Source organism: Ursus arctos, unplaced genomic scaffold (assembly GCF_023065955.2).
Source record: "Ursus arctos isolate Adak ecotype North America unplaced genomic scaffold, UrsArc2.0 scaffold_14, whole genome shotgun sequence".
Taxonomy (NCBI): Eukaryota; Metazoa; Chordata; class Mammalia; order Carnivora; family Ursidae; genus Ursus; species Ursus arctos.
This window is the reverse complement of record NW_026622808.1, coordinates 28,441,578-28,464,668: the sequence shown is the minus strand read 5'-3', so window position 1 is coordinate 28,464,668 and position 23,091 is coordinate 28,441,578. Positions and strand designations below refer to the sequence as shown.

Here is a 23,091-nt window from a genome sequence, read left to right as displayed (position 1 = left end):
CTACGGGCAGATGGTGGGGTGGGGCCTCTGAGGCAACACCGGGACAGGGACCCCAAACCCAGGCCCGCCGATGCGGACTCCCTTCCTGACTGGTTAGGGCCCAACAACACGACTAGCAGTGTCCAACCCCAATGTGGGAGGCCCCAGGCCTGCTGCTGCCTCCTACCCATTTGAGGTCATGGGCCTTGATCCCCACCATCGAGTGCCTGCCCCAGGATCCTGGGGGGGCGGGTCCTTCCCCTTCCAGACATTAGGCCCAACTAGCTGCTAGCTGGCTAGGGGTGGGGATGAGGGGCTGGCGCCTGTGTGTGGCTCCCACCTGTCATACCCTACTAGGCCCATGTTCCAGCCCCAGTGTGGGGGGGAGGAGCAGGAAAAAAGGGGAGGAGGCAGAGACGAAAACATTGGATTTTTATTACGTTTCATTACAAAGGGTGCAAAGGTACAAAGACAAAAGCGTCCACGCCACAGAGGATGGGCAGGGGCTGGCCGAGTGCGCCCTGAGCCGCCCGCCCCCACCCACCGCGGGCACCCAACCCACGGCCCACGGGACAACCACAGCAGAGTGTACATGCTGGGGGAGGCAGAGCCAGCCTGGGGACAGAGGAACACAGGCGGAGCAGGGCTCGGACCGGCGGTTTGCATATATCAGTGGGCCCGCCCGGCCCCCTGGGGGGCAGTTTCCTACAGTGGGGCACAGCGGGGCCAGTGGACCTTGGCTGCCAAAGCCCTCCTCTCAGGGTCTGGTGGCAAAGGCCACGGCTGTGTCCACCTGTCCCGAGTGGGCAAGAGGTCAGAAGTGATGGGCTAGGCTGGGTTGGGCATGGACTGCCCCTAAGCTCCAGAACCCTGCGAGACAGGGCAACACCACTCCCCTGCAGGAACCATGTGTCCCCGGCATCCTGCGACAGGTTGTGGAGGGCTGGCCAAGAGGGCAGAAGGCGGAGCGAACTGCCTGGAGCCAGCATCACTCTCACATCCAGCCCCTACCTCCCACCCTGCCAGGGAGGAGCTTGAGGCCCCAAGACCCATGGGTCTGAGCCAGTGACAGGAGGGAAACTGAGGCCTGGGTCACAAGGGTTTTTTTCCCATTACCCCCCACCCCAGCCTCCATACCTCTGAGAGTACTCCAGTGCCCAGGCCTGGGGGTGCAGGTCACCCCACCTCCCTCCTGGGGAGTGGTCACTTCGGAGAGAATGTGTCTGTGGCCAGCTGCCTGTGGCACACGGAGGGTGATGAGAGGTGCCTGACCCCACCCAACCAGGAACCCTAGAGGCCAAAGGTCAAGAGAAACCAAGGACAGAGAGAGAGTCAACCCCGGCTGGGCAGGGCCTGATGGGGGAATGTCCCAGGAACCCCCAGTCACACACTGTGAGACTCCCAGGAGGTGGGGCACCAACAGACCCAGCTGCCCACTCAACACCCAGGCAGGCCTCCAGCAGTGGGGGAAGCACACAGTCCCCTCCGAAGCTCTGCAAGCCAAGTGACACGGGCTCAGGTGCCTAAAGCTCCCTTACTTGGAGCGCCACTTGGAGCAGGAGTGGTGGAGTGATGGGCCAAGACCAGGGGCACTGGGTACTACCCTTGACCTTGCAGCCCCCACACCCTACCCCTACACTGAGAGCCTCTGTGGCCTCTTAACTACGGCTCCATCAGAAGCCAGGGAGGGTGATGGGTGCTGCTGCTGCTCTGTCAGGACCAGGTGGGAGGTGGAGGGCCCCCCAACACCACCAGGCCTCACCACACCCAGCCTGTACCTAGGAGTGGGGATGCCTTCTTTGGAAATGCAAAAAGCCCAGAATCCAGTTGGGGGGTGGGAGTCTGGAAGGATGTTTGGTTATGAACCAGCTCAGGGTTGGCTGAGATGTGGAGGCCTGGGGAGGGGGGCACATTCCCATGGGCTCATCATCAGGGTGTTGGATCGGCAGGGAAGGCGGCCCAGCTCCCACAGCCCTGGCACCTGCTCCCGTCCTGCCTGACCAGGCCGCAGCTAGCACCTGGCACACAGCCCGCAAACCGGACCTCCACCCTTGGACATCTGGATGGACATGGAGCCTTCTCACCCTCCATGTGGGGGTCTCCTGATGTTGGACATCTTTCCTTGCCTGCCCCACTATGACACATGGGCCTCACAACAGGGCCCACCCAGCTAAGCATCCTCCGGGGAACTCAGCACCCAGAGAAATCAGGCCAAACACATAGACATCAGAACCCTTCTTCCCAGCCCCCCAAACCCACAAATAGACAAGACCAGAAAGAGGCTGCAAAGGCAGGGCCCCTGCCCTCACGGCACACCCCTGGTGCAGGTGGGTGGCTCAGAAGCCAGAAGGGAGGTCTGCGTGGAGGTGTGGCTGGGGAAAGGGCCACAAACACATAGGGCTGCCCTTCCCTTTGGCCTGGCTGGTCCCAGGGAGTCCTGTGGACCGCAGTGGCGGGGGGGACTGGACTCAACCCAGTTTGGGCCCCTTCTGCTCTGTCTTGTCCCCCACAGGGGAGCATAGACAGTTTTTGGATGCTGTCAGCTGTGGGCCCCTAAATTTTGCTGAAGGGTCAACCTGCCTCCTGAGCTTTTCCACTGAGGGGCTCAGGGTCCGCTGCCCCAAGGGGCTGGCAGTCCCCTCAACACTTCCTGCCCAGAAGAGTGTCCGGAGGAAGCAGGGTGTGTGAGGAGAACAAGGAGGGGGCTGCAGGGAGTCCTAAAGAGCGCTGCCTATCTTCCCCCTGGTAAGGACTCAGTGGGGATGGAGGTTGGCATGGGTACCTGTGACAGGGACTACGATCCTGACAAGACCCCTTCTCCTCCCCGTCAGCCCCAGACACTGTGGGGGGTGACTCTGATGGGCAGTGGCATAAGCCCTCGTCTCTGGAGGACACAGAGAAGGGCTGATCCTGGGCTCTACTTTGGCCCACAAGCCTCCCTGGGGGTAAACAACTCACTGTCCTGGGGGCTTGGGGGACTGAAGCAGGTGGGAACACACCGTTCGGCTTGTTCCCAGGGCAGAAGCTCGCACAGCTGAGGGGACTGAAATCGGGAGCACTCGGGGGAAGTGGCAGGGGGACAGACTGGCTTGGCCTCTGACTTCACGTGGGCTGAGCATCCAGGCCTGTCCCGAGCGAGCGAGCGAGCAAGCAAGGACACGGGCGGCGGGTCTATGTACAATATTCGGGGGTCCCGGCCCACCCCTCATGGCGCAGCTCGCCTGAAATCACAGTATTTTCACATCACAAGTCAAAGGGCTGGTTTCCTTAGGCTGTCCTGTTTCAGGAAATCTTGGCAATTCAAGAATACTTAGTAGAGAAGCAATATTTAAGAAATAAGCAAAACCCCCTGTTGCAGACCTCAGGAAGCCTGCCCAGGCCCAGGCAGGGGTGTGAACCCTTTGAGGACACAGGGACGCCTGGCCACTGGCTCCTGGCTGGGACCCCCTCCCTGGGAAAACTGCACCTATGCCCCTCCTGGGCCAAAGTGGCCACGCAAATACAATGTCACCTGTGCCCCCAGCCAAGGGGATGCTGGACACAGGCCGCAGGGGTGGACGTCTTCCCTCTCCTGCCCATCTGCACTGAGAACCGGGCGCCGAGCAGATGGGAAGTATGGGCTGACGGGGCTCCCTCATGGGGATCCCCAATGCCTTGTTTGAAAATTGCATCCAGGAAGGTTACTTGTAATTTTATTAAGGCCATTTTTTAAAAAGTTCTACACACAAGTCTAATGGTAATCAAACTCTTCTATGTACATGTAGTTTGTCTTTAAAAAAAAAAAAAAAAGTCTCACTCTTTGCTCCCAGCCCCTGCCTCAGTGAGAGGCTGGGCCCTCGACCTGGACGGACTGACCCCGGGTCCCCCCGCCCGGACAAGGGCAGCAGGGGCCAACTGACTGAGAAGGGGGCCTTCTCACGCCTGTGGCCGCCCAGTCGCTTGGCCAGGTGCAAACGGCCCGGCCCAGGGAACGAGAGGGAGGGATGTCGCTCGGATGAAATCCGGCTCCCACACTGACAGAGCTGAGGGCTCTCGAGACCTAGAGGCAGTTGCTGGGACACCACAGAGAAACGCAGCGAGCGGAAGGTGCCGGCCCAGCCTGCAGGCCGCAGAGCCAGCGAGAGCTCAAGATGCAGCTCAGGAGGGACCGAAACAGAAGCTCCTATCTCAGAGCAGCTGACAGAAAGCAGAGACACCCCTGTCACCGCCTCCCAGGGTCTGGCGGGCACAGGGACAGCCCCCAGCACGGTGGCCAAGCCCCGATGGTCACCTCAGCCTCCGGAGGCACTTCGAGAAGCACCTGGAAAGCTGCTGCTACAGCGCACACTGCTCTTTGCCTCCGAGTCCAGTCCCACCAGGAGGAGCCGTGAGAGGGGTGGCTGGAGGGAACGAATGTCAGCCGGTTCTCAGGGCAGAGGGTCTGCGGCGGCTGCCAGCCTCGGGGTCTGGGACTAGTCCTCCCTGAGGACCAGCAGGCACCTTGAGGATGACCAAGCAGAGGTGGGTCTTCGAGAGACCCTTAATAAAAGCCGTGGCTCCTTCCTGGAAGTCTGTCACGTGGCTGGAGGGGAGGCACCCCTGGCCACCTCGACCTTCTGCCAGAGACCCTACCAGGCCCAACCCGCCCTCACTTAGCCCTTCCATTCTGAGATAACGCGGGCCTTAGCGCGAACGGCCGGACACTTCGCTCAGACCCGGCAGGCAGTAGACCGCTTCCAGTTAGCTTAAAAAATATATAACATGGGATTTTTGGAATAAAAACATGCTCTCGGGCAAGTACTGGATTGAAAGAGTCAGCTACTCGTCTACAACCGAAGTGTAAATACAAACCAAAAGAAACAAACAAACAAAAACACAACAAAAAATGCCCTGGCCGCCCCCTCCCCACCCCATTCTTTAAATAACAGCAACAGTGACCACGGTACAGAGAAGAAAAGATGAAAACAAGTCGAGAGATGAAAACAAGCCCCAGAAATAACCCCCGTCTCCACATGCATCCCCCTGGCAGGCCCCTTCATCCTGGCCAGGGGCTTCACTTTCAGGGCAAAGGCGGCCACAGAAGGACCTGGCTGGGGGAGGGCAAAGCGGGAGCGTGGGTCCCAGGAAGATTTAGCTGCTTTGCATGCTCTGTTCACACCTTTTATATTCTACCTCCATGGGACGGAGTCTAGCATTCTCTGAATGTGCTCAGAAATATAAAAGACAGCAGTCAAAATAGTGTTTATTTCACTTTGTGTCTGCCCCTCTCTGGCACCTTCTCCCTTTGGCAGGGTGGGGCTGGCTCGCTACCTAACCTCGGGCTGGGGTTGGCGGGTTGGGGGGGGGTACCAGGAACGAAGGAAGGCAGTGAGAGCTGGACAACAGTCGGAAAATGCACCTCAGCCCACCACCGCCGTGGACCACAGCGCCCCCTCCAGGCCGGCGGCCCTGCCCAACACGCTTTCCGCATCTTACAGGGGGACGGCTCATGGCCCAGGGTGGGGGGCAAGAGAGCACGCGCAGGGAGGGTCCGCGGGGGTGACACGCGGCCTCCCGAGGGAGGTGGACAGCGGGGGGGGTGGGGCGGATGGGCAGGGGGCGCTTGGCGGCATTGCAAGCTCAGAATCACAAGCTCGGCCGTTTGCGAAGGACGGAGCGCGGCCGTCCCTGGGCTCAGGGAGATGCCGTCGGGACCACTGACCGGCGGGGTGATGGAGCCGGGGGCTGGGTGTGCAGCTCACAGACGGTCCATCCGGAAGGTGTCCTCGGTGGCCGGGTCGGCCAGGACCATGTCGGGGTCATTGAGCATGTGCAGTCCGTCCAGGGTCAAGGGGTCAATCTTGAGTTCGTCCAGGGGGAACTGGTTGTCGGAGTCGAAGCTGACATCACCGACCCCAGCCAGTGTGCTGGTCAGTTCTTTAGACAGGCTGGGAGGGGACTCTCCCGTCACTGGAAGGGAAGGGACACAGGACGAACAAGAGTCTCAGCGTGGTCCTGGCTCTCTCTTCCCATGCCCTGCACCTCCATGGCTCCTGTCAATGCTCAGGGAAGAAGGGCTTGGGCCACACCAGAGGTGCTTATCTGGGGGTTCACTCTCTAGGGAACACTGGTGATGTCTAGGGGCATTTTTAGCTGTCATGACTGGGGAAGAGGGAATGCTACTGGCTTCAGGTGGGTGGGGACCAGGGACGCTGCTCAGCACCTCGAAATGCACAGGATAGCCACCCCCCGCCCCGAAAGATCCAGCCCCACATATTAGCAGTGCCAAGGCTGGGAAGCCCTGGGATGAGACCTATGTCACAGACATTCAGCATGAGCTGGCAGGGGCAGGGGCCTTCCCTGCTCTGCCAGGACGTCTCCTCTGTGTGCATCACTGAGAAGCAGGCTGAGGTGTGTGAGTTCCCGCCCCCAGAGACCGGGGTTCGAACCTGGGCTCTCTTTCTACTTGCAGTGAGACCTTACTTAGTTTCCCAATCTGAGACATGAGTATGAAGGTCCTTGTCTTTCTGGGCTATTGGAGCAGTCACAGGGGCCTACGCCTTCTCACGCATCTGAAGCTACTGCCCCCAGAGCATCTACTGCAGACCACTGCTCACACCTCCGAGGTTGGGAGGAAGCACCTCGGTTCAGGGTGGTGGTGGGGGCAGCTCTGGGCATGGACTCCTCCATCTTGGAGATGTCCGTGGGACCAGCAGGGGGTGTCACTCTAGATCCTGAGACAGTCCTGGCTTATGAGGAAATTGCTTCTTTCACTAAAACCCAGAAGCTACAGGATGCAGCCAAGGCAGCAAACGGTCTGGGTTCCATGCTACGTGGAGCAGGGACTTACTCACATGTGCAGTGCATGTCCCTAGACACCTGGGCACTGTGCTCAGGCCGTTCGGGGATGCTCATCACAGCGTGCATGAGCTGTTGCGTGTATACTGGCTGCATGTGACAAGCCCTGCCAGGCACAGCCCACCCCCTAGTCCCCTGTGACCCCAGTACACTCAGCTCATGGGGTTCAGGGACCTGGGTAACAGACGCAGGCCTGGGTGAGTGACTGGCTCTGTCCTGTTCTTGGTCTGAGCATTAGGACACGGGAATCCTAGTCCAGGGGGCCAGTGTGCCCCGGGCCTGTTCCGCACAGCCCAGCCATGAGTCAAGGTTGGTGGGGTATGGCCTCCTTTGGGCCGGTCTTCTCATGGCTCACCCTGCAGGGCAGGGGCGCCGTCTCTCCCAGGGATGAGGCCCCTGCAGCTGCCAGGCCCCATGGAGGCACTCTGCCCAAGACCCCCACCCAGGATACCATGGCTAGCTGGCCTCACCTGTGAGGATGATGTTGGGGATGCTGCTGTGGCTGGGGTAGCCAAGCTGCTGTGTGTCCGGCAGGCTGCCGTGGCTGCCCGTGAGGCCCATCATGGCCGCCTGCGAGTAGTTGAGCGTCGAGCCTGGGCTGTACAGGCTGCTGGAGCTGATGGCATTCTCCATCATGTTGAACTGCTCAAGCTGTGGGGGAAGCACACGGGGATGAGGCCGGCCCTGCTGAACCCCTGGCTATTGCTGGCTGGCTTGTCCAGCAGCAGCCGGGACCAGCTCCTCTGCAAGATGCCCAGCGCCCGTGCTCAGATACTGAGGGTCCCCCCTCCGCCCTCTTGGAACCTGCACGGGTCTGTCCACACATGGCTCCTTCAGGGCTTGTTGGATGGATGGATGGATGGATGGATGGATGGAAGGATGGTCGGGTGAGTGACCTGCTCCAGGCAGCGGCCAACCCTTCTCATGCCCACATGCCCTTGACCTTGACCTCCACGCAAAGCCAGCTCCGCCTCCCGGCAAACCCACATGCACAGCCCATGCCGAGGCGCCGGTGCTACGGCCACTGCCTTGTCCCTGCCAGTGTTCACCACCCACCCCTCCGCCCCCTCTGCTGCTGGCCTCATTCTATGGGCCCAGCACGGGTGCCCGGGGAGGCAAAGCCAAGCCACCACCTCCAAGGCCTGGAGACAGGAGGGAGCCTTAGGAGCGGAGCTCACGCCCGAGGGGCGGGCGGGGTCCGGGTGAGCGTCTGCTGTGGGCGCTGTGACCCGGGCACCCGCTCACCTGGTGGGACAGAGCATTGGCCTGCCTGGCCGCCATCTGCTGCTCATAGTACGAGTCCCCAAACACGCCGCCCAAGGTGGAAGAGTGCTGCAGACAGAAGAGAGGCCTGCTGTCATCACGGTCCCCAAGACCAGGTTGGGGGCTGCCGGGGCGGGGAACTTTCCACAGGCTGCTTGTGCCCACGGGGAGGCCCCGGGAACCTCTTGGGAGGATGCTCAGGAGAGAAAGAGGCTGAGCACCTATCGCAGGCCTCGTGGGAGAGAGCCCACACCTTCTAGGATGGAGGGGTGCCCCCCCAATCTCAGGATGTTTCTTTCCACCACCTGCTCCTGGGGGACCTCTGTACCCCAATACCCCCAAAGCACCATCCCCCATCTCCTCTACTTGAGCCCAGGTATGGGTGACCCTGTTTCCATCAGACAGAAGACGGGGGGCCGCAGGGATCAGGAAACCCCCCTGACAGGTTTCAGAGAAGAACACGTGACTGGGGCCAAGGCGGGGGGTGCTCTGAATTTCAGGATGGGAAGTACACTCGGTGACCCTTGTCAGGCCCCCAGGAAGACATGGGACATGGTGGCAGGCCATATACACGTGGACAGGATGGGCGCCATGGAGCCGGATGCCGGCCAAGCGAGTACATGACAGGCACACGGAGAGCCCCCTGCCCAGCTATCTGCCCCTGGCTGCCTGCCTGGGGGACCCCAGGGCCCACAGGTGGGCAGGGAGCCCACCTCCTGCTCTTCCAAGGCCACCCAGGGGCCAGGTCTGCTTCTAGGAGAAGAGCAGGGGACTGGGGACCCTCACAGGCAGTAGAGATGCCAGAACAGGGGCTTGGAGCCCCTGCCTACTCCCATGATGCCAATGAGAGATGGCAGGATGGAGCCCGGTGGGATGTGCAAGGGAGGAGGGACAGCCAGTGTGGGGCCAGACCTCACGTGGCGTACCAGGCCTCAGGAAACACATCCGTGGCCCAGACCCAAGTCACTTTCCTCCTTAGCGAGTGACCCGAGAGCAGAAAGAAAAACAGCCAATGTGGCAAAAATGCCACCTTTGCCCTAAATATAGCCAGCTTCAGGTTTGGAAAAGGGGGCTGCAAGGTTGTGGCTGGGTTTCCCCACAAAGGAGGAAGCAGGTCTGTTCCGAGGTATGTGTGTCTATCTCCACGGCCGTGGCCTCAAAGGGGGCTGTCACAAGTGGGGGACCCAGGCTAAGGTTTCTTTGTCAGGCTGCCATGAGAGTTTGCCAGAAAGGTCCACTCAGAATGGAAGGGAGGAACATAGTACTGAAGGCCTGCTGCCTCAGGCCCAGGGTACAGTCAGGCAAATACAACATGCACTCAAGGCTGGGTAGGCTGGGGACAGGAGGGGAGGCCTTGGCCCACAGGGCCACTGAACGCAACCTAGTGACCCTGCGAAGCCAGGCCTGGCCTCCACCCAGCAGCACGGTCTGCCCCCAAGTGAGCCTCTTGGCCATCTTTAGCCCATGTCTGGTTGAGTCCAGACAACCTGACAGCCCCGACCTCACAGCCGCTTGAGCTGCCTGCCTCCCTTGCCAGCACCCACTGAATGATGACAGACCAACACACAGACGTGGGCTTGACGAGACGGCAACACACTTTCTGCCTAGGATGGATAAACCCACTTTGGTCTAGGCAAATCTCTCCTGAGAAATCTGCTCCACCCTTGAATTCCTGTCCCGCCTCCTGTGTAAAAAGGGACATTACTCAAGGACCAGCCCCAGGAACAGGCCCATCTGCCACTTCCCCTGCCTGGACCTGCTTCTCCCATCCCTCAGCATCCTGTGACACCACATGACCCAACTAGCCAGTTTTCGGGGGCCAGAAGGGCTGGGAGCCAGTGTGGACATATCTAGAGCTTGCAGACACCAGGCTGACCTCTGGCCTGCCCTGAGCTCACTGATGCCCTCCCCACCTGCCTGTGGAGCAGGAAGCTGCACACGGATGGTCCCAGCAGGACCCCAGGCCACTGTGGGCTAGTGGAGGAAGGGTCCTAGGAGAGCCCCTCCTATAGCAGATGGAACCATGAGAGCAGCCTTTCTGAACAGGACACCCACCATCTCAACACAGGGCCCAATTTGGGTGCATTTCTCAGAACGGGGGAAGTGGGCACAGCAAGGTATGTCCGCTGGGACAAGGGAGGCTGACATTGTTCCTGCATGGTCCTGCCTGTGGGACAGCTCCTCTCCCTTCCTTAGCAGGGAAGGAAAATTCTATCACCCCCTTGGGCCAAGAATGAGGCTTCAGGGCCTTGGGCACTGCCCTGTGGCAGCGGCTCCTGGGAGTCTCTCAGTTTGGTGACATTTTGGGGATGGAGTGCTGGGGTCCTGAGGAGGCTCTGCAGCATGGAAATTTTGAGCCCGGATGTCAGTTTTGTGGGCACCTCTTCTCCTCTGGTGGAATGTTCCAGATAGAGTTTGGCCATGGGCTGAGAGAGGTGCTAAGGAGAATTCTGAGGAACCTGGAGGGAGAGTATGTGTGCATGTACGTGTATCAGAGATTGGGGTCCAATGGTGTTGGGGGCAAACTCAAGAGTGACGGATGTGGTCAAGGCCTTCTGTTGCCTGAGGCAAGCCTCATTCTCCTCATCTGTTGAGATGGGGACAGAGGCCCCTGAGGCCGCAGTGCTACTCAGAGAAGCTTCCTGTGAGGACCTGCCTTCCTGTGAGGCAGAGGGGAGACGAATCTGAGAGTGAGAGCCCCAACCACAGGCCAGCTGTCACCTCAGCTATGCCCCAAAGCGGGAGAACCCGTCCACTTTCGGGAGTCCCACGTGGGCAGGTGCAGGTGGGGATGTGGGCACAGGCTGTTTGACACACGCTCTGAGCCGCACACAGGTGTCCCTGACTGCCGGGCAAGAAGCCAGGGTGTGGCCAACACTCAGGTGCTCACTGATTGGAGTGAGGAGACCACCACCTCCAGATGGGGCTCCACAGAGACCACAGAGACACAGTGGGGACGTGGCAGCTCCTGGGCTGGGCCTGGCGGGGCAGTGCCTTCTTCTCCCTGCCCTGTCGGCGCGGACGAGATGCGATGGAATGAGGCGTGAGGCACAGACGGTGGGGGGTCGATACGTGGGGGACGCAAAGCAAGGCTGCGGTGCGGGGCGCTGGGAGAGGGGAGGCGGCGTCCCTTACTTGCGGGGAGCTCCCGGGGGAGAAGCCTTGATTGGAGACAGGTGAGGTGGGAGACTGGTTAGCCGGGGAGCCGGCGCTAGCGCGGTACTGCTGCAGAGCCGGCGCCTGTGACGACAGACAGGTCAGGACGCGCGAGGGGCCCCAGGCCTGGCGTCCTGGGCCTGGCCATTCCCCACAGAGCACCCCCCAAAGGCATCCCCCACCTATCAGGTGAGCAGAGTACCAGGAGCACCGCAAGAGGTGTGGGTCCCTGAGCCCTGTCGGAGCCTGGGGCCTTTTGGGGCTCCCAGAGGGCGGGGGGTTGGTCAGAGAACCCAGCTTCACGGAATCATACTGTAGGGCTACGGGAGGGGGCGGCGGGGTCCACCTTGACTCAGCGGGCTTCAGAGCACCCGCATGAATGCACACCCGCACCCATATACGTGTGCACACAGCCACACATGTGCGCACGCACACACACACAGGTGGGCACGAAAGGCCCGGGCGGGGCAGGGCGGGGCTGCCTTCTGCTGCCGACTCCGGGCAGCGCCCTCGGCTCTCTGCGCCCCAGCTCTGCATTGGCACGTCCTGCCCACCTCGAGGGGTGGTGGGACCGACAGCAAAGGCCATCAGGGGCTCACTGCAAGACACCCAGGACTGGGCAGTCACTACCAGCAGCATCACTTGGGACAAGCCTGATGGGTATGCTGTCCAGAGACCTCCGAGGGGCAGCAAGGACACAGAGGGACAGAGGGCCTTAGCTTCTCACCAGGGCCAGGATGGGCTGGGTCAGAACCTGGATGTAGACCCTGCTCTGTTCCCAGTCTAGCCAGGACCCGCTGTTTGCCTCTGGACAGGCTGCCTGACTTCTCTGGACCTGTTGTTCACTGAGGCCCAGACGACCAGCCCAGGGCCCCATAAATGCTCGGTCTCCCCCATTTCCTCAGTGGCCTGTTCTGAGTAGTTTGGGACAGGGATAGAGCCCGGGTGAGCCATGGGGGCTCAATTAGCAAGGTATCTGTGTTGGAGGTGCCAGCACAATCACTTGGCAATGACTGGCTGGGGAGCCCTCTCACAGTTGAAAAGAAGAAATTGTCCAGAGGGACATTCTCCTTGCTTGGCTGAGTCGGCACAAACCCAAGGAAGAGGACACCAGAGCCCCTGCCCCAAAGGAGCCAGATGTCCCTGGTGGGGGTGCCCAGCAGCAGATGCACTGGCCTGAGAGCCTGGGGAGGTAATGTCTGTGCCCCTGGCCCGGGCGCCTGTGCCTCCCTTGTGTGAGCCCAGCTCAAAAGTGAGGCACCGCTGCTGCAGGCCATCAGGGAATGAGGTACCCCAGGAAGGCTCTACCATCAGAGCTGCTCCCACACCAGCTGTGTGTCTGACAAAGAAAAGGCTTGCGTGCTTTCCTGTCTGGGGGACCCCTGGGGTCTGCCCTATGAGGGATCAGAGCAGCTTGGAAACAGGTCTCTAATTACCCACCCTGCCCGCTCAGGGGGACCTTGTCTTTGCAGAGTGTGTGATATTCTGATGACATTTATCTTGGGGTTGCAAGCCAAGGACTGAGTGGAGAGGGCGTGCTATACCCCAAACGTGGTTCCTGTTCCTTGAATATGGCCAAAGGTAGCTACGGCCACCCCCTGCCACCAGGGCAAAAATGTGAACAATCAAGAAGCTTTGGGAGGTGCAGAGGTCAAAACTAGCACCCATTACCCTGAGCCCAGGCCTAGGCAAAGGGTCCTGTGGTCTAAACTGCACCTCTGGGCCCAGGGCACTGTGCTGCATGAACCACAGGGGAGCTTTATCCCTTCTCCTCCAAGCTCCCCTCTGTCCCTCTGGCTCCCAGAACCTGTCCCCCAGGCCCTGAGAGCTCTGCGTCCTCCCTGCCCCCAAGGGAGCCATTTCAGGTGGGAAGGGTTGAAGCACTGGGCATCAAGGGCCATGGGGGAGCCTTGGCAGCCAGACACGGGGTGGCCCATCTTGAGTGAACTTTGGGGCAAATGATCACTGCTCGTGTCTCAGCTTTGCCATCTACACATGGGATGACGACCCCAGCCCAGCAGTGTTTGCTTCAGCCCTAGCCCTGGCCAAGTTGGCCTTGAAGTGGAACCTCGAGAAGGCTTCGGCCAGACACCTGAGTGTTTTGGGGCCTTGGGAGCCCGATGGGGGTCTCCCACAGCCCCCCAGAATCCTCCTGCATGAGCCCCCCAAGCCAGGCCCCACAAAACCCCATCCCGGGCTTACCGAGGTAATGTCGATCCCCATTGGCGGCTGGCCCGGGTTCTCTGGGGGGGACTGGGGGAGAGAGGACGGTACCGTGACCGCGAGCGGGGGCAGCTGGGGCCCCCGCGTCAAGCTGGCACTTGGCATCAGGGGGCCGCCTGGAGGGAGGCCGACGGGCACCTGCGGGGGTGGCGGGGGTGGCTGCTGCTGGGACGCGGGTGGCGGCGGTGGAGGGGGCTGGGGCTGCGGTGGCGGTGGCTGCTGGGAGCCCGCCTGAGTGAAGAAGGCGTAGGGCAGCTGCTGCTCCAGAGACAGGGCATCCATGGCCACAGCCTGGGGGAAGAGGAGGGCGTCAGGTGGGAGGCCACTAGGCGGTAGGGGCCAGGCTGGGAGTACCTGGTCCCTGGGGATACCCCATGGCCTGATATGCTCAGCAAAGATGTCATGGATAAACAAAGGGACATCTAGACCCTAGACTGGGGAAACACAGGCCTAGAGAGGGCAGGCCTCGCCCAGGGCCACAGTAGGTTAGGCTGTAGCTGGACAGGGCCTGGACTTCTAACGCAGCTGGAAGTGCCCTGCCCCCAATGAGCCTTTCCTTCGTCTCTGCCCCACACGGAAAGGTAGGCACCACCTACTGCACCGACTCAGGCTCAGGCAGTCCCTGGCCTCTCTGAGCTAGAGTTTGCCCACTGCGGGCAGGCACAGGGCACCATAGTCCAGCAACCCAGCAGGCAGCCTGCGCCTAGCCCGCGCTGCAGGGGTTGGAGACGGTGCGGGGGATGGACGTGCTGGTGTGGCCACTGGGTCATGAGCAGCTCAGCTCTTCTTGGAGTTGGAAAGAGGAAACGTTTTGCCTGATTAGAGGGAAGTTTTCAACATTTGTGAATCTGCACGGAGAGTTCCTGGGGCAGGCCAGGGCTCCTGCCCTCCACGGGACACAGCATGCGACCAGGAACTACAGGATGTAACACTTAGCAGAAGCCCAGCCTCTAATCAGTGGTGGTTACTTCATGAACAAAAAAGGAGTCTCCAGAAAAGGAAGGCAGGTCTAAGGGAGAGGGGAGAAGGAAAAGGGGTCACAGATGGAGGGACTGAAGACATAGTGTCAGGAGCCACCTGCGCCTCTGTTTGGATCCTGGTCTAAACAAGTAGACAGAGACGTAGGGGGGAACCAGGTGTAGGCCAGGCATTGGAAGGTATGGAGGAATGCCTGAGAGTTTTGTTGGAGGCAGATAATGCCACTGTGGTTATGTTAAAAACAAACAACAAAAATATTATCTATTAGGGATTTAAAAAATAAAACAGACAAAATGGACAAATTCTTAGAAACACACAAACTACCAAACTGAACCAAGAAGAAATGGAAAATCTGAATAGACCTATACCAAGAAAGGAGATTAAATCAGTAATCAAAAACCTCCCAATGGAAGGTATTTGCACATGACACATCTGATAAAGGGTTAGTATCCAAAACGTGTAAAGAACTTACAAAACTCAACACCTAAGAAATGAATAATATAATTAAAAAATGGGCAGAAGACACGAATAGACATTTTTCCAAAGAGGACATAAACATGGACAACAGACACGTGAAAAAATGCTCAACATCACTCAGCATCAGGGAAAGGCAAATCAAAACTACAATGAGATACCACCTCACACCAGTCAGAAGGACTAAAATCAACAAGACAAGCAACGACGGGTTTGGCGAGGATGCAGACAAAGGGGAACCGTCTTGCCCTGTTGGTGGGAATGCAAACCCGTACAGCCACCCCGGAGAACAGCATAGAGGTTTCTCAAAAAGTTAAAAATAGAACTACCCTACAATCCAGCAATCGCACTACTAGGTATTTGCCCAAAGAACACAAAAATACTTATTCAAAGGGATACAAGCATCCCGATGTTTATAGCAGCGTTATCTACAACAGCCAAATTATGGAAGCCCAAGTGTCCGCTGATTGATGAAGGGATAAAGAAGATGTGGTGTATATACAATGGAAAATCCAGCCATTAAAAAAAGAATGAAATCCTGCCATTTGCAACAATATGGATGGAGCTAGAGAGTATAATGCTAAGCAAAATAAGTCAATCAGAGAAAGACGAATACCACATGATTTCACTCATATGTAGAACTTAAGAAACAGAACAAATGAGCAAAGGGGTGGGGGGAAGAGACAGACAAAGCAAGAAACAGACTCAACTATAGAGAGTAAACTGCGGTTACCAGAGGGGAGGTAGGTGGGGGGAGGATGGGGCATATAGGTGATGGGGATTAAGGAGGGCACTTGTCATGATCAGCACTAGGTGATGTGTGGGAGTGATGAACCACTGTATTGTATACTTGAAACTACTAGAACACTGTATGCTAACTGGAATTTTAAAAAAATTAAAAAAAAAAAACCCTCCCAATGAAGATAAGCTGAGACCAGTGGCTTTGCTGGTGAATTCTACCAAATATTTAAAGAGTTTACATCAGTGCTGCTCAAACGCTTCCCAAAAAGAACAGAATTAAGAGGGAACAGTTCCTAACTTGTTTTGTGGGCCTAAACTAAGTAAAAAAGAATCAAATTCCTGAAATCAGAAATGAAAGTGGGGGGGGGGGCGCCTGGGTGGCACAGCGGTTGAGCGTCTGCCTTCGGCTCAGGGCGTGATCCCGGCGTTATGGGATCGAGCCCCACATCAGGCTCCTCCGCTGTGAGCCTGCTTCTTCCTCTCCCACTCCCCCTGCTTGTGTTCCCCCTCTCGCTGGCTGTCTCTATCTCTGTCAAATAAATAAATAAATAATAAAATCTTAAAGAAAAACAAAAGAAATGAAAGTGGGAATAGGATTATGCACTTCAGAAAATAAAGCGGTCATGCGTGCTACGGACGTCGTGCGCCCGCACGCTGGGTAACCTAGATGAAAGGAACCAATTCCCAGACGCGCACGGGCTACCAAAAAAGCAGATGAAACAAAACCATGGTAAATTGAAAAAAAAAAATAATAAAAACTCCCTAGGGACGCCTGGGTGGCTCAGTCAGTTAAGTGTCTGCCTTCAGCTCCGGTCGTGATCCCCGGGTCCTGGGATCGAGCCCCATCTTGGGCTCCTTGATTGGCAGGGAGTCTGCTTCTCCCTCTGCCTGCCACTCCGCCTGCTTGTGCTCTCTGACAAATAAATAAATAAAATCTTTAAAAAAAGGTTTAAAAAAATAACTCTAAACATTTTACTTTGGAGAATTTCAACTAGATCCTGAAGGGAAAGTAACACCATGAAGGACAATCACACGGATCTGCCCATGACAGGTACGGGAGACTCCAGGCCAGTTATGAATGCATTTCCGTGTGCTTGGAAAATCTGACAAACAGCCAGAAGTGTTGAGAAACTTTTTGTCTTCAGGATTCTACAGCTCCCAGGAAGGAGAGGGAGCTCTACCCAGAGAGGCTGAGAGGGCCACACCTCCCCACCCCACCACGCCCTCACACCTGAGTGATGGGTGACAGCTGGGAGAGGGTGGGTGACACCTGCTGGGCCTGCTGCCTCCTCGCCTCCGTGCTCAGGGACAACGGGCTGACGCCAGCCGGGCGGTGCTGTGGCGAGGAGCCTGGCGTGCTCATCCCTGAAAGGGAGGACAGAAGAGAAGGGTGGGCGTGACTCTAGTCTCCAGATGACCGCACACACCACGGTCACCGTCCAGAACAGCCCAATCAATCAGACAGAATCCACTGTGCCCTGATGACCAAACCCAGTGTGCCCCCTCCACGGCCCCAATACTTGTTTGTATGGGCTCTGTTCTCCTTCTTGACCCATCCCCTGCTGGCCAACACTCTCCCACTGATCCTATCATGCCTCCAAGAGGGGTGTGTCCCACAGGCCCTGCCAATCAGCACTTCCCTGCCTCTGGATCACCACATGATTGGCTCCCAGATGGACATGTTACCAGACTGGCCCAATGCGAGCCTGCCCTGGGACTTTTTTTTTTTTTTTTTTAAGATTTTTATTTACTTATTCGACAGGATAGAGACAGCCAGCGAGAGAGGGAACACAAGCAGGGGGAGTGGGAGAGGAAGAAGCAGGCTCATAGCAGAGGAGCCTGATGTGGGGCTCAATTCCCATAACGCCGGGATCATGCCCTGAGCCGAAGGCAGACACTTAACCGCTGTGCCACCCAGGCGCCCCTGCCCTGGGACTTTTGATGGAACTCCAAGGAGGGACGTCTGGGGCTGTGTAGTGGGAGCATCACGTGGCTGCAAGGGGAAGAGCCAGCTGGAGAATCAGGGGCTGAGGGGTAGAGGCAGCACCTGAGCCCTGATCCAGCCACACTGGTCTTCCTGGTTTTGGGAGATAATTAGTGCCCTTTTTTGCCTAAACTGGCTTGGGATTTGGTTAGAAGAAAGCTGGTCCTGGGGGTGCCTGGGTGGCTCAGTTGGTTAAGCATCTACTCTTGACTCAGGTCATGGTCTCAGGGTCCTGAGATCGAGCCCTGCGTCAGGCTCCCTGCTCAGTAGGGAGTCTGCTTCTCCCTCTGCCCTTCCCCCTGCTTGTGCTCTCTCTCTCAAATAAATAATACCTTTTAAATAAAGAAAAAAGATAGCTGGTCCCGTCCAGACACTGCAGTTCCTCTAAAGCCTCATGCTCTCCTTATCCTCCTCAACAAATTTGTACCTTCCTGTAACTGCTCCTTCACCCCTCCCCCCACAACCCTCCACCTCGTGTGCCCTCCGTGCTGGACCATCAGCCCTGCCAGAAATTCAGTTACTCTCTATCTTCTTCCAATACCCATGTTCCTGATTGAGCTCCTGTCAGGAGGGCTCCATGTTGCCCTTTCCCTCACCCTGGCCCCTTCCCCCAGCAATCCTATCCTTGGATGTATCTGTCGTGAAGGAGCTGAGTGAGGTCAAGTTCAGTACGGCAGCGGTTGGGGCCTGCCCCATCCTAGGGCGCTGTGCCAGGGAGGCAACAGGCCTCCTGCTGCTTGGGGGAGCCCTGGGGGCTTGGCCTGATCTCCCAGACTTGGTTGCCTTATCCTTGAGATGGAAATGATAACAGCCACTCTCAAGAGTTCACTGCGAGGGCCCTAATGAGGTTGGGAGCAGGCTCTGAAGACCGTCTGGCCTGCAGTCAAGGCCGATACAGGAGCCTGACTCACCCGGGGTAGCTGGGCCCATCCTGCCGAGGGCATCAGATCAACCTTGTTCCAGCGGGTGAGACGGCAGGTTCACAGGCCAGGGGGAGCGCACCCAGCACACACTGAGGGGAGATGACGGGCAGCCTTCTCTCCACCCAGGGCAGCTGCTCACTGTGCGAGGCAAGCCTGGTCATGCCTGCACTTCCCCTCAGTCGCCCTGGCAGCTCCACTCAGCCGTGCGCCGCAGGAGGGCCTGGCACGTTGAGTGCTCCCAAGGCAGAGCCCCGGGTTCCAGGTTATGCACAGACCTTGGGCCCCAGAATCAGGCTGCTGCAGACACAGCAACATCAAGGGGGGCATGGACGAGAAGGCTGAGCAGGAAGAGTCCAGGAGACGCCTGGTCAGAGAACAGTCAGAGTCAGGCCCACGGGCTGCTCTCTCCCCTTCTCTGAGCGTCCACGGCCTCTTCTGTCCTCCAGGCTGAGAACACGCACACCCAGGGAGCAGAAATGTCAGGGCTCCATAAGCAGCAGAGGCAAATGCCAGGAGACAGAGGATCAGTAGGGCAACAGGGGCTTGTGGTAAATGGGACCATCTCAAGGCACAGGACCTCGACCCACCACCGCTCGGCCTTCTGATTCTTCAAGAGAAGCCGGAAATCCAGAGTTTTACATGTACTCTCCTGATTTTTAAATGTGGACTCAAACATCACGCACGCAACCATGGGCCAGGCAAAATACACCGGTAGGCTCGATTTGGCGCTTGGGCTGCCAGCCTCTGTCTGTCCGGAATACAAGGGAGTTTTTAATCCTCTGCTGGGCTGCAGAGTGAGCTCCTGGTCTCACACTGGGCGGCCACCACCCCAGGAGAAGCCAGTGGGGCCGGGAGGGCGGACGGACGCCTTGCTGTTGAATTCCTTTTGGCAACCTGGATCACCTTTGGGAAAAGGAGTGAGGCCAGCTGGAAGGGAAGTCTGGGGCAGGCAGGAAGAGCTGCCAGGGGAGGGCAGGCCAGGTGGCAGGGGCCCAGCCTGAGGCACGCAAGCCTTGTGTGCGGGGCCGGCAAGCCTCGGAGCTGTGCCAGGAAGGAGGACCCGGGCCTGCCCTCCTCCAAGTTCTGGCCAACAACCAGGAAAACGACCTCAGCAAATGTTTAAGAGGACGAGAGGGGCCGCTGTCTCCCTGGTGGCGGAAGCCTCCAATCTTCCTCGCAGGGCTCACGTTCCGACTGGCGGGTGGGCTGGGGGGCGGGGAGGCGATGTCCACGTGTGCCAGGGCCGGCGGCTCGGCTTGATTTAAAATGCGCCCAGAAAGTGAAGCCCCGGCCGGGCGAGCTGCTAGAGCGGCAGGTTCGCAAACAACCGAACACATGTCAGACATTACTGGGCTCACGCTCCCAGCCAGGCGGGCCAGGGTCTGGGCCCCACACTCGGGGTCTGCGCTCGTTCCCGCGTCTATGGCTTGCACATGTGTTGTGTTTCCCTGTGCTTGTTTAGACTCGGCGTGGGCCGGAGGTGCACGGCTCCCGGGCGGGCGCTGGGGGGCTGCCAAAGACCCTCTGGAGGAGGGGATGGTTCTCCGGAGGCCACGGCGAGACGTGATGAGAAAAACGGGGGGCCAGGAAACAGCGCTGTCTGCACAAGGGGGCCCCCCCGCCAGCATCCCCAGAGCCAACCTTCTGATTTCTGGCTTCGCGCAGGCCTGTGTGGATGCTGCCTGCCCACTCAGGAGGCCATGGGTCTCAGGCTCCCCTGAAACTGCTCGTTTTGTCTTCTAGGCCTTCTGGGGGGGGGGGGGGGGCACAGCTGGGGCTGGCGCCCTCTGCCTGGTGGCTGAGCCTGGGTGGGCACAGGGCCAGAGGTATACAAGCAGGAACAGAGCCTCAGTGCTGTTAGGCTAGGGTCTTGCTCCCCTTTGCACTGTTCTGGCGTCTATTTCCTTGTCTAGAAACCTAGGAACACTTGCACTGTTCTCAACACCCCTCACCTGCCTCTGGCCCTGTCAGCACCAAAGCCAGGAATGACTCTGGGCTCCTCAAGTTCCTTTGCTCCCCACACTGACCCAGCTCCCAGGCTAGCCAACTTCACCCAGAAGTCTCTCTAGAGAGTTCGATGGGGCCCTGCCCTGGCACTGCCGCCCCTCCTGATAGCCCGTTCTCTCTGGGCAGCCAGAAGAGCTGTGGCAAACGTAAATTTGAGTGTGTGATTCTCCCTGAGAAAACCCTGCATGGTGCTGCCCACCGCACTTGGGGCAGAGGTGTGACAGGCAGATGGACGGGACAAGCGATGGCTCCCAGGCAGGATGGAGGGCACAGCAAGGTAGTGCTCTCACTGGCCGCCAAGTCCTGACGTGTGTGGACTCACAGGGGGTCCCCCCACAGCCCGTGCTGCCTGTCCCTCCGTAAGGCTGCTGGGGCTGCCTTATCTCCTCCCTGGATGCAAACCCACATACCCCACAGTCAACATGAGTGCAGGAATGACAGCAGGGACATGGGGGTCATAGTGGGGACATGGGAGAGCTAGGCCTGGCCCACGGGACAGGGCCTTGAGTCAAGAGCAGCAGGGTGAATGCAGAAAAGCAATGCAGAGTGAGACTGGGGGTGAGGGTGTGTGGGCATAGGGCCAAGAGAGCTCACCGAGAAGAGGAGGTGTGAGCAGGGATGGAGTGGGTGAGGGGCCCTGTGGCCACCTGGAGGAAGAGGAGGCCTGTGGGAGAGGGGCAGCATGTGCCAAGGCCCTGAGGCGAGCTCATTGGCTGGAGAGGAGATGGTGTGGGGGGCAGGGGTAGGGGTGGGGGCCAGAGACCAAGTCGGAGGATGAACTGGACCTCCCAGGCCCTAGGGGTCTCAGGTTTTCACTGGGAGGGAGCCGAGGACCCATGCAAAGTCCTGAGCAGACAAGAGCCAAGAGGTGATTCTGGGTGAGAAGAGGCTGAGAGCTGGGGGGTTGGGTGGGGGGCAGGCAGGTGGAGGCCATGCAAGGTGGTGGGGGTCCAAGTTGGACTGGGTCCTAGTGGTGGGGCTGAGGGCATGCATCAACAGGTCAGGGCAGGCAAGAGAACACAGGAATCAAGCCACCGGGAAACAGTGCTACTGGTCCCTGGAGAAGCAGAATTGGGGTAGCACTGGAAGATATTAGGAAGGTGAGGGGCCTGTGGGATGGCCCATGGACATGGCCTGGGCTGGAGTGTCCCAAGTAGGTGGACACCGTCAGCCACTGGCTGCGAGGGAGTGTGGAGGGAGCAGGTCAGGCCTGGTCCTGTCCCTCCATGAAGAGCTGAGGACAAGGAGAGGCAGGGGGAATGCCTGGTATACCCCCGGTCAAACCCTTGGGGGCTCGCCTCCTAGAACGTTGTGGACTCACCCAGACTCTCTGAAGCCCCCAGTATACCCTCAGAACCACTGTCTGATCCCTGGGGACACTGGGAGTTTTCCCACCTCCAGGCCTCTGCCAAGGCTGTGTGCCCTCTGCCTGGGATGCCTTTCCCAGGCAATACTGGGAAATGCCAAGCCCCTGTGGTAGGTTCTGCCTCCCACTCCATGCCCTGCATTTTGGATGTCACCCCGTTAAACCATCATTCAAACCCATGTGTCATCTGCACTAGATGCTGAGCTCTGCCAGGGAAGGACGTTCTCCCACCGCCTGGCCTGGCCTTACCCTGGCTGGCGCCGCCGATGCCCAGATGAGTCAGGTTGGCTGCGAGGTTGCCGGTGCTGCTGGAGCTGCTGAGCGCGGGGAAGGTGGGCTCCTCAGGGTCCAGGGGGGTCGGGAGGGGGGAGGGGAAGTGTATGTTGGTCAGGTCGGGCAGGGAGCCCCCTGTGTTGTGGGTGGCAGGGATCAGGGCTGTAGTGTTTTCCTGGTCAGCGGATGGAAAGATGCTGGGGGGAAGGCCAGACAGAGGGGGGAGGTGAGCTCTCGCCCCGGCCCATTCTCCCCCAGAAGCTGTGGTGGGGGTGGGGGGTTGGGGGGTGGGAGACTGGCGCAAAAACATTAAGGGGCACAAAATGATACTCTGGAATTAGGTGCTGCCACGCTCAGAAATGACTGTCAGCCTGCACCTCCAATGGGACCTTAGGAAGCAGCCTATCTATGTAGGAGGGGGGGTTGGCGTGAGGGTCCTCCTGCTGCCCAGGGACAGGGTGCGTCTGATGAGCTCGTGAGCTGGGGCTGAGTAGCAGGGAGAGGGGGCTCAGTCCCCGCAGGCAGAGAGGGGTAGGAGGGCCCCTTCTTCCCCTCCCCCCCGACCCTGGTGAGGCTTGTTGGAGAGCTGCCAGCGGCAGGGCAGCCCTCTTGTTAGGACTTGCAGCCTCCTGAGCAGACGGGAAGCCCGGGGGTCATCTGAACAGCCCCAACAGCCCTGGGCATGCACAGCGGGCCCTGCTGAGACTTACTTGATCCCGGGGACCTCGCAGGACTTGGGCCTGGACCCCGTCTGAAAGAGAAGACAGCAGAGGCTGAGCGGGCTTCCTCATGCACTGTGGCTCCTCGGGGGGCAGCTGCCCATGCCAACAAGAGGGGGAGTTAATCAGGCCCCAGGATGTCTCACAAACCAGAACCAGGCAGCCTCGAAGACCAAGGGGGCCTGTCCC

General features: G+C 58.9%; 1 protein-coding gene across 2 annotated transcripts in view; it reads right to left on the bottom strand.

Moving 5' to 3' along the window:
- Nucleotides 1-392: 392 nt before the first annotated feature.
- The window catches only part of CRTC1 (CREB regulated transcription coactivator 1), a 74,746-nt gene continuing 52,047 nt past the window's right edge, over nt 393-23,091 (bottom strand). For both annotated transcript variants that reach the window (XM_026500559.4, XM_057311649.1), the window contains 8 exons: nt 22,894-22,934; nt 22,160-22,380; nt 16,862-16,995; nt 13,417-13,728; nt 11,194-11,298; nt 8,041-8,127; nt 7,266-7,446; nt 393-5,907 (listed from right to left, as the gene is read on the bottom strand). In XM_026500559.4, coding sequence (XP_026356344.1) covers nt 5,696-5,907; nt 7,266-7,446; nt 8,041-8,127; nt 11,194-11,298; nt 13,417-13,728; nt 16,862-16,995; nt 22,160-22,380; nt 22,894-22,934 — 1,293 coding nt within the window. In that variant the 3' untranslated portion in view covers nt 393-5,695. The remainder of the gene's footprint in view (nt 5,908-7,265; nt 7,447-8,040; nt 8,128-11,193; nt 11,299-13,416; nt 13,729-16,861; nt 16,996-22,159; nt 22,381-22,893; nt 22,935-23,091) is intronic.